At 42.0% G+C, this 12,052-nt stretch overlaps 1 protein-coding gene across 2 annotated transcripts; it reads right to left on the bottom strand.

The window, feature by feature from the left end:
* Positions 1 to 1,227: 1,227 nt before the first annotated feature.
* Positions 1,228 to 10,787, bottom strand: gtf2h4 (general transcription factor IIH, polypeptide 4). Of its 2 annotated transcripts, XM_085149643.1 has the most exons (14): positions 10,632 to 10,787; positions 10,253 to 10,441; positions 10,001 to 10,105; positions 9,034 to 9,165; positions 8,369 to 8,551; positions 6,943 to 7,051; positions 5,297 to 5,365; positions 5,065 to 5,148; positions 4,423 to 4,576; positions 3,314 to 3,444; positions 2,578 to 2,625; positions 2,401 to 2,479; positions 2,177 to 2,238; positions 1,228 to 1,773 (listed from the first exon to the last, which is right to left on the bottom strand). In XM_085149643.1, exons 2-14 carry the CDS (start codon positions 10,366 to 10,368, stop codon positions 1,663 to 1,665), a joined length of 1,383 nt encoding a protein of 460 aa, XP_085005769.1. In that variant the 5' UTR covers positions 10,369 to 10,441; positions 10,632 to 10,787; the 3' UTR covers positions 1,228 to 1,662. The 2 variants fall into 2 exon arrangements, with proteins under 2 accessions (XP_085005769.1, XP_085005770.1); XM_085149644.1 differs by lacking the exon at positions 10,632 to 10,787 and having other exon boundaries at positions 10,253 to 10,619.
* Positions 10,788 to 12,052: the final 1,265 nt, after the last annotated feature.

Genomic DNA, 12,052 nt, shown 5'->3' with positions numbered 1-12,052 from the left:
TAACTGTACATCCGTTTATAGATCTTTTTAAGTTTCCATTGCAGCTCAAACACACAGGGGTCCAATAAGACGAAGCGTGTCTGGAAAGGCCGAAAAATAAAGAATAAAGAAAAAAATACCAATCTAATGTAATATCAGATTATACATGAACAAAAACCGTTCACGGGCCCTTATATATGCCACGTAATCATCAGATTCTCCCTGAACAAACTTAAACCTCAGATTGGGGCCATCACAGCCCTCTTTGTCAAATATCACCTTTACCTCAGAACATGGAAATTTGCTGTACACAAGTACAGCTTATTCTGGTATGTCACCACTTTGCCAAAATCAGGAAGAAGACCTAAATTGTCATCCTCAGATGAGAAGAAAATAGTTTGGATGCTCAAGAGCAACTCAGGAACCACTAAGGCTCAATCCTGCCATGAACTGGAAACTGCTGAACACCAGCATCACTTTCTACAGTGAAGTCAGTTTTGCATCAACATGGACCGAGGCTACCAATCAAGAACAAAGCCTTCCCAAAACCCCAGACTTGACCCCATAGAACATTTGTGGGCTAAGTTTAAAAGCAGAGAGAAAACCAACTAATTTAAAGAACTCAACTAATTCTGCCAAGAAGGGTTGTCCAATATCCAGAGGTGCCTGTGTGTACACTTTTAACTGTGTGGATGAGAGAAAATTCAAACGTGTGCACCTCATTCTTGTTTTTGACTCACTGAAGATGCTGTACAGTCAAAACACTGCAAAAGAAACTATTAAAAGACAAACGTTACCATGATATTCTTGCTCATGAGGAGTGCATTTTAACTTCTCATCAACTTCATTTACTCATACACACACATATCTACACAGTGTTTTTATCTATGCCTCCTCTAACATTTAATTCAATCACACTCACTAACTGGCACTATGGTGAACACACTGAAGGAAACTCCGGAGTTGTGATCCTCCTCAGGGAAGCGGGCTGGAGGGATCCATCAACCCTCTGGTCCATGGCCTGGTCTAGCAAAATTCTAGTTAATCCCATCTGCTACTTCAAACTGGGAGCTACCACTACTGTCATCTACTATATTTTACTGAATATGGATGAGTACTTCAAACAGCAATTACTTAAAAGACACCATACTGTCCCGGCTGCTCTAGTGGCAATATCAACATAAAGATAAGTGTCTGTTGTTTCAAGCAGGTATTATGTGAAGTTAATTCAAAACATTATTGTGAAAATATAATTCAACAACTTTTATTCTGAACTCAAAATATAAAAAGCCACAATCCTTATCCAGTGTGTACAGGGTGTCTTTGAGCACTTAGTTTTTAGGTCACAACACCAAACAGATCAATTAATAAAGTTCTTACAAATTAATCTCCTGAGTTTGGTTCCATTATTGCTGTCAGCTTTTTCACTTTAACTCCACCAGTTGTACGATTATTTACAGTGGAGGTTCCACAGTACTTTGTAGTACTTAGAGTCCAAAGGGTGTCTTCAAGATTCTGAGTATAGGATCCACACAGCTACTCAAAAAGGAAAGCATGAGCAGAAACTGTTCAGTTTAATACTCAGATGCTAGCATGTTATAAAAAGTCATCTTCACTTTCCTCTCGCACTAACAACGGTGATGGTAGTGGAAAGCAAGAAAAGCCACATTTCTGCTCCTCCGTTTACGTGTGAGATCGCTGACGTTTCCAGAACCTCTTGACCTCGCTGTGTCCCTGTGGTGTCACCACCATCACTCTGTGGGCCACATCCTGCCACACCAGACAGCCCAGGCCCTGCACCAGAACACCTGTGTTAGACACCAGCAGGCTACAAAGACAGGCTTGGCATTTGATGAACAGAAAAGTCATTAAAAAGATGTCCATCTGCTGTAACTACAACACGTCGATCGCATGTAATTATATGAATACATACAGTGAAAATATGGCACAACTTCACTGGCTTGTGCTGTAACACCAATACAGGAGTTATGTTTAAGGAAATTTGTACTATTACAACTTGTTACGTTTTGTTGTACACCGGGACGCTCCATTATGAAGACATGAGCGTCTTGGAGCAGCAGGTACAAGCAATGCTGGAGACCTCAAAATCAAAGCAGCATAACTGACTAAAGATCCTTAAAAACATGACACAGTAGATTAATATGTTATTCTGGTATTAATATAAAAACAAACCTACCTGAGCTCTGTCTCGCAGAACCTCAAAGTCAGCCTGGGAGAGGAACTGGTTATAGAGCACACCTGAAGGAGACATGGACAAGACTACTTGTTAGCATGGCACGATTACTGATGCACGCCTGTAATTAGCACAGTGGATGTGTACATTACAACAAATTTATGAAGACAAGAAATAAACGAGTAGTGTTACGTGTTGTTTTGAACACACGTGACCAACATGCTCACCCTCTGTGAACTGCAGGCGATCTCTCTCCAGCTCCCACAGTCTGATCTGGTCTGTTATAGTTGGAGGCAGCACTGGGGTCTAAAAGCACAACAGAGGATGAGGACACTCTGCAGAGCGATTAACCTGTTCATTATTCGTTTTACTAGACTGAACTGCAAAAAGAATCAATGCTGTACCTGAGTGAGCATGACAGGGTGAGCTCTGGTCCTCAGGAAATGGATAATCTGAACAGAAGAGAAACACGAAATGTAAAAGCTCAGCTCTGGAGCTCTGGAGCCAGTCTCCTTCAGAGGGACCAGACTGTCCCAGGCTGGAGTTATCCACAGCGGTGTGTATACTTGCACCTGCCCGGTTTGCTGTGGCATTTTGGATTTAAATAAATTGCCCGTGATTGTAAATGTTTTCTCTGTGGCCTGTCCGGGGTGTGCGCCGCTTCGTGCCGTACGCATCAATGTCAAAACAAGTGCACCATCTAAGGTTTTACACATCAGGACGTTCTAAAAATAAAACGTTCCTTAATAGGGCTTCAATTAGATGAATCACAAAACTAAACATTACTCATTTAACAAAAATGAGTATACTGTTTGACAATTCGCTGCTCTGGATTCAGGTGTGTGTTCACACAAAATCAAGTAGGGAAGACATGTGATCCTGAAGTTGTTACTGAAAGTTTCCAAAGAGGAAATCAAAGGTTTATGTGAGCTAATTCTTTCACACAGTGTTCACTTTCTTCTGTAACATCAGGCCATGAAGGTGACAGCTCTGTGGTGGCAACGCATACGGAGTGAAAGTCTAATGTTCTGTCATAATTACTTTCTGTGTTTGTTCCAATCTAATGTTCAGTTTGTGTTTTTGCTGTGGCTCCATCACTACAGGGGAGTGAAAGAGGATGTGAGCCCAGTGCAGCAGTACCTGCTGTGCAGTGATCCCGTTGGCGATGGCCTGTTGCACAGACTCCCTTGTCAGCTGAGCCACAACTACGTTGGGGAAGCGGTAGAGCATTTCACTGAAGAGAGCCACCAGAGCAATCTGAAGTTCTGAATCTGTGAGAGTCACACAAACACAAGTCTGGACAGGCTCTGTATGACAGCTGTGCATCCTTTCAAAGGAAACAAAGGGGAAAATGCTACTGTATTGTAGAGGTGGGAATCACCATACATCCCACGATACGATATTATCACAATGTTTAAAAATATTTTGCGATATTCAGATTCTGTACATAAAGGTAAACTTTATCAATATTCATTTTCTCTAATATCAAAGTCTCACACTCAGTCTTTCTCTCATTTCAGTTTGATTGTTGACAAACTGAACGGTTTGTATTACAGTCTAGTCCAACTTAACTGAATCAACCATCTGGTACAATTATAGCTATTCTGAACTATGCAGTTTATGAAAACTATGCAGCCCCTTCAGCAACTGAAGAATTTGAAAGTCAATTAAAACAAAATATAATTTTACATTAAATAAAACAGTTTTAAACTTAATTAAAATAAAACATGTCTTAAATTAAAATAAGTAAACTGTCATGTTTATTGCTGCCAAAAACAAGTTAAACACATTTGGACAGTGAAGGAATGTCAGGATTCTTGCTCAGAAAAAGGATCAACATGCTCTGAAGTCAGAGCACAAAAACCTTTTGTAACAAAGTATCGATTTCTGCTGTCCCTGTATCCATACATTATTAGCAAACAAAATATCACCATGCTACAAAGTATCCATTTTTCCCCCACCCCTACTGTATTGATGAACACAACCAGACCAGCTGCTGGGCCCTGCTTCCACTCTTTATCCCACGTCTGGGCTGCAGCTCAGACACACATCTGTCTGCACGTTGTACAGAAACAATGCTGCTGGGTTTCAGTTCTGACTACAGCTGCGTAATGTGCATTAAAACAGTTAAAGGAAGTCAGGGTCAAATTCTATGCAGTTTACAATGGAGCTTCAACCATCCTGACACCCTGTTAATCAATGGTTACTTAGTGACTAGATGTGAAAAGTCTTGAGGTGTTCACACATACTTGTGTAGGCATAGATACGATAATTGGTTTCCACCACAATGAAACCTGCATCTCCAGTCCCAGCACTGGAAGCCAGGTTAGAGGAGGAGCTGCTGGCGACTCCTGCAGCCAGAGTGATCGCCAGCCTGGTGGGATAATATCTCCTGGACTTCCTCTAAAGAGCAGAAGATGGAAGCATTAAACAACAACCAAAACCAGACTTTAACTACTGATAGTGTTCTGGTAACTAACTCTACACATTTAAACTATTTTGCCTTCCACAGCTCGTTGTGGTGACAGCGTAATCAAACCAGTCCAACCCTGCTACGTAACTGCACTAACTAGCAGGTCTCACATGCAATGGCTCTGTCAGTGTTGGACTCTAGTCCAGGACACACAGGTTTCAGTTTGAAGTGTTTATTGTAAGCTGTATTTAACATGATTCTACTGTTTTTGATGATTCTACACTTTCTTATTTACAAAAGAAAGAAAACCAATCCAAAGGAGAACAACAACTGGTCAAGTAAAGCCACAACCATTAAAGCTCGACACATTCGAACAGCTAGTTGGGTTGTTTTTTTGCACAAAGTAAGATTCTTTAACACAAAATGTAAAAAACAAAACACACACGTTTCTATAGAAACACTCTTCTCAGTAGCTCACCTTTCTCTGGAACACCAGCCCAAACTCTCGCAGGTGCTGCAGAAAAGTAAGCAATGACTCGCTCATCCCCTCCACCGAGTAATCCTACGGCACACAGGCAGCACGTTAAAGGACGACCTGAGACCACCGTATTACAGCACAGTTATATTGCTTTTTGCACACACCCCAGGAACAATAATCAATTAAAAAATGAATAAATAAGTCAGACAGATGCTAACTGCTGTGCACTCACTCTGCCCAGACTGGAGAAACTGAGCTGGAATAAGAATGACAAGATCTCCACCAGGTCCATCCCTCTGGACTACGAGACACAAAGTATGAGATATGAGTCGATCAATTACACATTTAAGCATTTAATAACAAGCAAAGGAAAACAAACTCCATCTTGGATCATTGCATGCACCACATGGCAGTTTACACAGCAGGGCTGAGGTCTTACAACAGAGATAAAGATTCTCTGACACGGAGTCATTTCTCCTCGATCCTGATGGACAGTTTCTTTCCACCATGACTTTTGTGAGATCAACACCTTTGGTCCGTTTCAGGCTTCAGCTCTAACACTTTAATTCAACACAGAGGACACCGACACACGTATGATGCAGCACTGACAAAAAATGCTGAAGATGTTTTCTTTGGGAGGAAGCAGGATGGACAGGATGAGAAATAAGGAACAGCTCATAGTAGGAGAGGAGGGAGGGTGGATATGGTGGACAAAGGATGATGAAGATGGAGCTGCCAGGCAAGAAAAGGGGAAGCCTGAGAGGAGGTTCATGCATGTAGGACATGCAGAGGGCTGGTGTGACAGACGAGGATGCTGGGACAGGAGGAGATGGAGGAAGATGAACCTCTGTGGAGAAAACTAAAGGGAGCAGCTGAAGAAGAGGAGGATCTGGAACTATGGGCACAGATTTGATCTCCTCTTTTTAAATCGATATTAATGATGCATTCAACATTGATCCACAATTAAGGTGGCTCATAGCGTTTTTATATACTTTACATGATTTGTGTTTCTGTACGCCTGTCTGGCTCAGGTCACCCTTAAAGAGAGGTTTTTAATCTCAGTGGGATCTTCCTGTTTAAATAAAGGTTAAATTAAAAATATTAATGATTATTTGTAGTTATTAATATTATTCTAATGTAACCATAAATTATTGTGTTTTACAGCAAACTTAACAGCAGAGTGGTGTTTCTGGTTGGACATCAACAGGAAACAAGTGCAGCTCTGCAGCTCTGAGTGTTTGCTTAACTTCATCGACACGGATCGAGCATGTCCTCAGGTCGAGCTTTAGTTGCTAGGCAACTGACAACTAAAATCATTGGTGAATAAACACCTCAAGGACAGTCTTTCAACAAGCTTTACAAATGTATTTCTATCCATAATTATACGTTTAATTATGTTACATCAGGATTCATTGTTCACTTTAATCAACGTGGAGCCACAGGATGATTATTGATTATGATTAAATGGGTCTGATTGGTTCAGCTAAAGATGTTTTTCTTACTTCACAGGGAAATGATGGCTGATTCAGCGTGGGAACAAAATCAATTTACACGCTGATGTAAAGATGCTGCCCGGTTTTCATTGTTATTCACAACTGCCAAGTTTCACTTTGTCTCACAAATATATTCCCACACAGACCTCAGCCCTTCAGGCCAGTATGTGCACTATATACATCAGCTATCCTTAGAAAAGATTTCTGTGACCCAAAGTAGGGTTTTCAGTCCAGCCAGCGTCTGCAGACGCATCGAGCACTAGAGCCCCGTCTGCCTGAACACGTGCTAGTCAGAGTAATGACAGGCTACAGACTCTAGAGCCTCAACGAGCTGCTTGTCAAACCAGCTTAAACCTGATCAGGGTGAAGTAGTAGAAAGACATACCTGAGCAGTTTTGAGGTACTGCAAGGTGAAGTACCACAGCTGAGAGGCTGTGTCCAGGAGGAGGAACTGGAAGCCAGCTGAGGTGATGTAGGGCGCCTCTCCTGCTTCACTGACAGTCGGAGAATAAATCAGGACAACGTGAGATACAGCGCCAACATTACTCGCCAACAAACCCTCCCCATGGCGAGTTTCCCGTAACGCCATGGAGATGAAAGAAAATGTATTTTAGCATAGTCTGCTCTTTACTATTACTTCTTTCATACAACGTTACAGCTGTCCACTTTGGATTTCCTCTTACTCAGGCGCACCCAACACGCTAATAACATTTCACCTGAGCTCACACTGCACGCATCATCCCCCCCCCCCCCCCCCCCCAGCCTGAAGCCTTTCTTTGATGTTTTCTGGAAAACTCTGCCCTGGGCTTCCTTGTCTTGTACGGTTACAGTAACAATCGACAGCGTCAGTAGTTACTAATCGTAGAATCCATCAGGCTCGGCAGCTGGAAAACTCATACGTCACGTACAGGCGAAGTCACTGAATACAGACTACTTGAATTTACACTGCATGGGTGTAGCTTTAGGTGCCGCCTGACTCCACCCAGCAATTAAGCTGGAGTACTTGAGGCCAGAGAAAGGAGAGCTGCCAGAGAGCCTTTCTGGTTTTCAGCTGGTGAGCTGTGTGTGGTGACGACTGGTCTGTGAGGACGAGTGTGTGACTGGCCTTCTGTTTAGGGACCAACTTTTAGTGTTTCCTTTCTTTTGAAGGTGACAGTGGTTTGTCGTCTCTTTCAGTTTAATTAGTATGAAACAAAAATTAATAAAAACCTAATTTATCAATGTTGCCTTCATGTCTCTCTTTTATTTTGTTCCTCCATCCCTGGAGCTTCTAAAGGACATGAGTACCAACTTTTCCCCGCATTAAATAGTCCAATCACCATCAGACAACAGCCAGAGGATTCAAGTTTCCTTCATTTTTCAACACTGACTGTTTCATTGACTGCAGCCAAAGCAAACACAGGGCTACAAATAAAAACATGAACACTTCTTTATAGAAAAAACCAACAATATCGCACAGTAACAACCATCACTGGCAAGAATGCAGATGTTTTTGACTGGAGTGCATTATAATGCTGAATTTCATTTATACCACATGAGCTGTAAATGCAGTTTTTTACTGTTACATTACTCTGACCACTCTGCTTCGCTCTGCAGTGCTCATATGGCACAAAGTACATTTGCAGATTTTTCATTAAAAAGTTCCTGATTTTTAATTTAAATGTACTTATTGTTTATAATGTTTGCACAGTCACATTTCACTGTTTTGTACTTGTACGACTCTGCATGTGGCAAATAAACAATCTTGAATCTTCTTACTTTCACATACATTACATGTAAAATGTGAATGTGACATAAAGACTACTGCATACCTTTTCATGAGGCCTGCTTGAACCAAAAGCTGTGCCAGGTCCTGGCTGACAGCACTGGGAGAACCCACCATAAACTGCAGGATGATCTCCCAGCGCTCCATAGCATAGCGGTCAAGGCTCTCAATGTCTCGTGCGTGGCGGTCAGGGCCCAGCGTGCTCCCCTCATCGGCCCAAGCTCGCCCCCTGTGTGTTGAAACAACAATGACTTGGCTCTCTTGGTTAACACTGGTCCTGCAGGAATGAAAGAAAGTGAAACCAAGCAGGTAACAGGTGACCTCACTGACTTAGGGGCCCAGTAACTGTTGTGGATAGGCGTAGCTGTGGGTCACGTGGTGTCGGTAATAGTAATAGTGATTGCTATATCACCTGTTCACGTCCCGATGGGGGAAGTCGACTTTTGCTGACCGCTCAAGCTTAGAAAGGTTTTGATCGCTGTTTTTCTGGATTTTAAGGATTTGATAACAACTAAAGAAGTTTTTAATCTGGAACTTACGTTTTGAACAGCGGGCGCGTCAACATTATTCCCCTATTCAGCTGCTCGGCGACTCAAAGGCTCGACAGTCGCCAATAGTAACCATGTTTTCACTTTTCAAAGAACAGTTCCTAAAAGAAAGAGAGATGCTGCAGCGCCATGACTAACGGTATTTTCACAGTGGCAGACGTACCCCCCGAGCAAAGCTGTCCTCAGGTTGTCTTTAAACACCGGATTTAAAACGTATCCCTGCAGACCACCCTGCAGCTGCTGACTGTGCCAGAGGCGCAGACCGGCCAACACTGAGACACATTCATCGTGGTCCCTGCAGGAGGAAGGCAGAGACAAAAAACAATGAACAGAACTGGTTATCACGTTGAAACGTGCGTCCCCTGAAGATGCCAAAGACAAACTGCAAACACTGAAGAAAACTTATTTCCTGTTTCAGAGACACAGGTGTGCCACAGGTGTGCCATCCAAGGACAGAGCACACCTGACAGTTATCAATCACTTCATGAGGCACAGGGTTGAACAGCGAGTCATGCAGTTAAATGATGTGTTACGCTGGTCACCTGCCGGCCCAGAACCAAACATACAAAGAGCACAATGAAGAGAATAAATTTAAATCTACATTCAACCATTTAGGAAACACCTCTGAGCCACACATGAGGAACATAAAACTGTAACTTCTAATAAATTCAGCAATCATGGCAGTTACCATCATCTTTGTTTTTAATATCTTCTGCTAAGCTGTTAATTGCTTCACAAACCAAACAGGCTGCAACAATTCCTGCTCTCATTTTAGTCTCCGACAAATGTTTCAGATGAGTTTTAAACAATGAGGAAAAAAGTAGAAAACAAGGGCACTGGCACAAGGCTGATATTTGAGGCATAAAAACAGGGGCTCTCCTGCTCAGACCTACCAGGCTGGGGTCATCAGCTGACAGGACCAGTGTGTTACAGAGCTATTTAGAAATTTACTGTGATTTTAATGAAAAAAAACAAACTTTGGAGGTTGTCGTGCATCAGCCACCAGTGATGTGCACCAAAGTTTAGCAGGTTGTTATTTGGCCCATGCTCTAACTCTTCTATTTTCATGAGAATCAGCAGAGTAGTTTTGTACCTGACTGACAAACCGACACACAACAGAGGCAACTTACTTCTGACTGTCTTTCTTTACCCACAATGCCACAGCTGCCTGGGGGAGAGGCTGATCCAGGAACAGCATGCGCATCACATAATTCTTTGCCAGAGAGGGCAGTTCCCTGTAAAATATCAAAACACATAAAAAAAACAGTGAAGAAAATTCACTCAACACTTTCTATATAACAAAAACACGATTAAAGTGTGAAAGGCATGAGATGCTTTTGGCTTCTGACGGTGATGATGCAGAACCAGTCACAGGCACGCACCTGTACACAGCCAGGCATGTCGCCGGGTGGTTGTAGAGTCTGTCCAAAATCTCCGGACTCAGCTCCTTCAGGTATTCGTGCAGGTTCTTGCATTGCAGCTGGACACGCAGCTTCATGGTCTCCAGCAGCAAAGAGGAACTTCAGCAAACGCGGTAAAGCTACTTCATGCCCACGAGGCTCCCAGATTTCCTTTAGAAACACAAAAATGTAAAATTGCTTCAGCCGTTGTGTCAGACACGCGGATCTGACAGGATCTGACGGAAGACTCCGTATTCTGTGGATTATTTATGTATTTTCTGCGTGTATAACTGCACCATAACCAGGACAGCTGAGCTACACAAAGCTACCACGTGAATACAAATATAAAAAGGTCTTTTACCGTAAAGGTAAACCGACGTCTTCCTACAGATAAGTACTTGTGCTGTTCAAAGTAATTGTTATTGCTCGAAAGCTTTCTCAGCTTTCTGAAGCGGCCATGTTTCCAGGTCATGTGACCTGAACAGGAAAGTTCTCATTGGTCGTTTTCTTCTTCTGTTGCTTTTAATTGAGATCGCACTATTAGAAGGGTGCTATGTCGCCGCCTGCTGTATTTAGTTTGGAAACGCTGACATCCGGGGACATTTTTAAAAGATGCCGTAAAATTACAAAGTGGATTTGTATTGTGGTAAAAACCTGTATTTTACGGAAGACTCGAGTCAAAATGTTGGACAAATGTTGGCCATTTTACAGTTTGCTGTTCTGTTCAACAGTGTTGTGTTATGTTGGGGTTTTTTTCTTCTTTTTCACAACCCAGTTATACAAATGAAGGCAGGCTGTATAATAAAATCACTCTCTGTATATTAAAGTACAGTTAGACAAGGATCTGGAATATGAACTGTTAATTACGCCCATCCTCGTGGACTAGTTTGTCTGTTTGTTATTTTATCTTGTGCTTTTGTTTTTATTGTTCTTTATTTTCTCTTTGTTCTATTACGTGTTTTATTCTATTGTTAAGTATCTTGAAAGACATTTTATAAATAAAATTATTATTATTATTAGTAGTAGTAACTTTTTTTTTATAAGTTACTAGTAACTTATACCAAAGTGTTCAAATATCCAGTAAGTGAGTGCACTAGCGTATGCTAGTACTCTAGCATGAGAGAATAGGTTGTCTAATACTCAGGGTAGGGTAAAGGTAATATCTCTCCATACTGTCTCCGTTTTGGAACAAGTGCTTGCATACCCTGATAAACCCCCAGGAAACTGAGGCTGTGACGGTAAAGCAGCTGATACAGATCTTACAAAGGTATAATCCACAGATAATCCAATCTGTACTTATACCTTTCAAAGCTGCTCCGTCTTCCAACCTGAGCTTGGCCAGAATCAAAGCAAATATTACTGTCTGATGCCCAACACAAGTCATTTTTGTAATAAAGAGCTAGCTCACTTAAAGTCTTCAATGTCAACACAGGTGGCAATATGTCCTAGTGCAGTCAGAGGGGAGGAGCCAGGGCCAAAGGTGAGGCACATCAAGCACAGAATAATAATTTTAATCTGAGGATAAAACGCAGGTGCTGAGGCTGAAAGAAGCTTCAGTGCTCTCAGAAGACTAAAAAGATGGCTAAAGTCAACAATGACTCAAATGAGATTAAACAATGCTGCTGTATGTCCACCAGCAGAGACTGGACAGTATAGATGTAAAACCAATATGGCAGCAGTTTATCTCAGTTAACGAGAGGAGCAGGCCTGTGTTTGTTGTGTGGGGCATGTAGTCCATGTCTGTTGCTGTAACAGTAGTTCATGTTTAGAATAAAAACTCTC

Source organism: Neolamprologus multifasciatus, chromosome 22 (genome assembly GCF_963576455.1).
Source record: "Neolamprologus multifasciatus chromosome 22, fNeoMul1.2, whole genome shotgun sequence".
Lineage (NCBI taxonomy): Eukaryota > Metazoa > Chordata > Actinopteri > Cichliformes > Cichlidae > Neolamprologus > Neolamprologus multifasciatus.
Note: the sequence above shows the minus strand (reverse complement) of the source record. Positions and strands in the feature narration are given on the sequence as shown.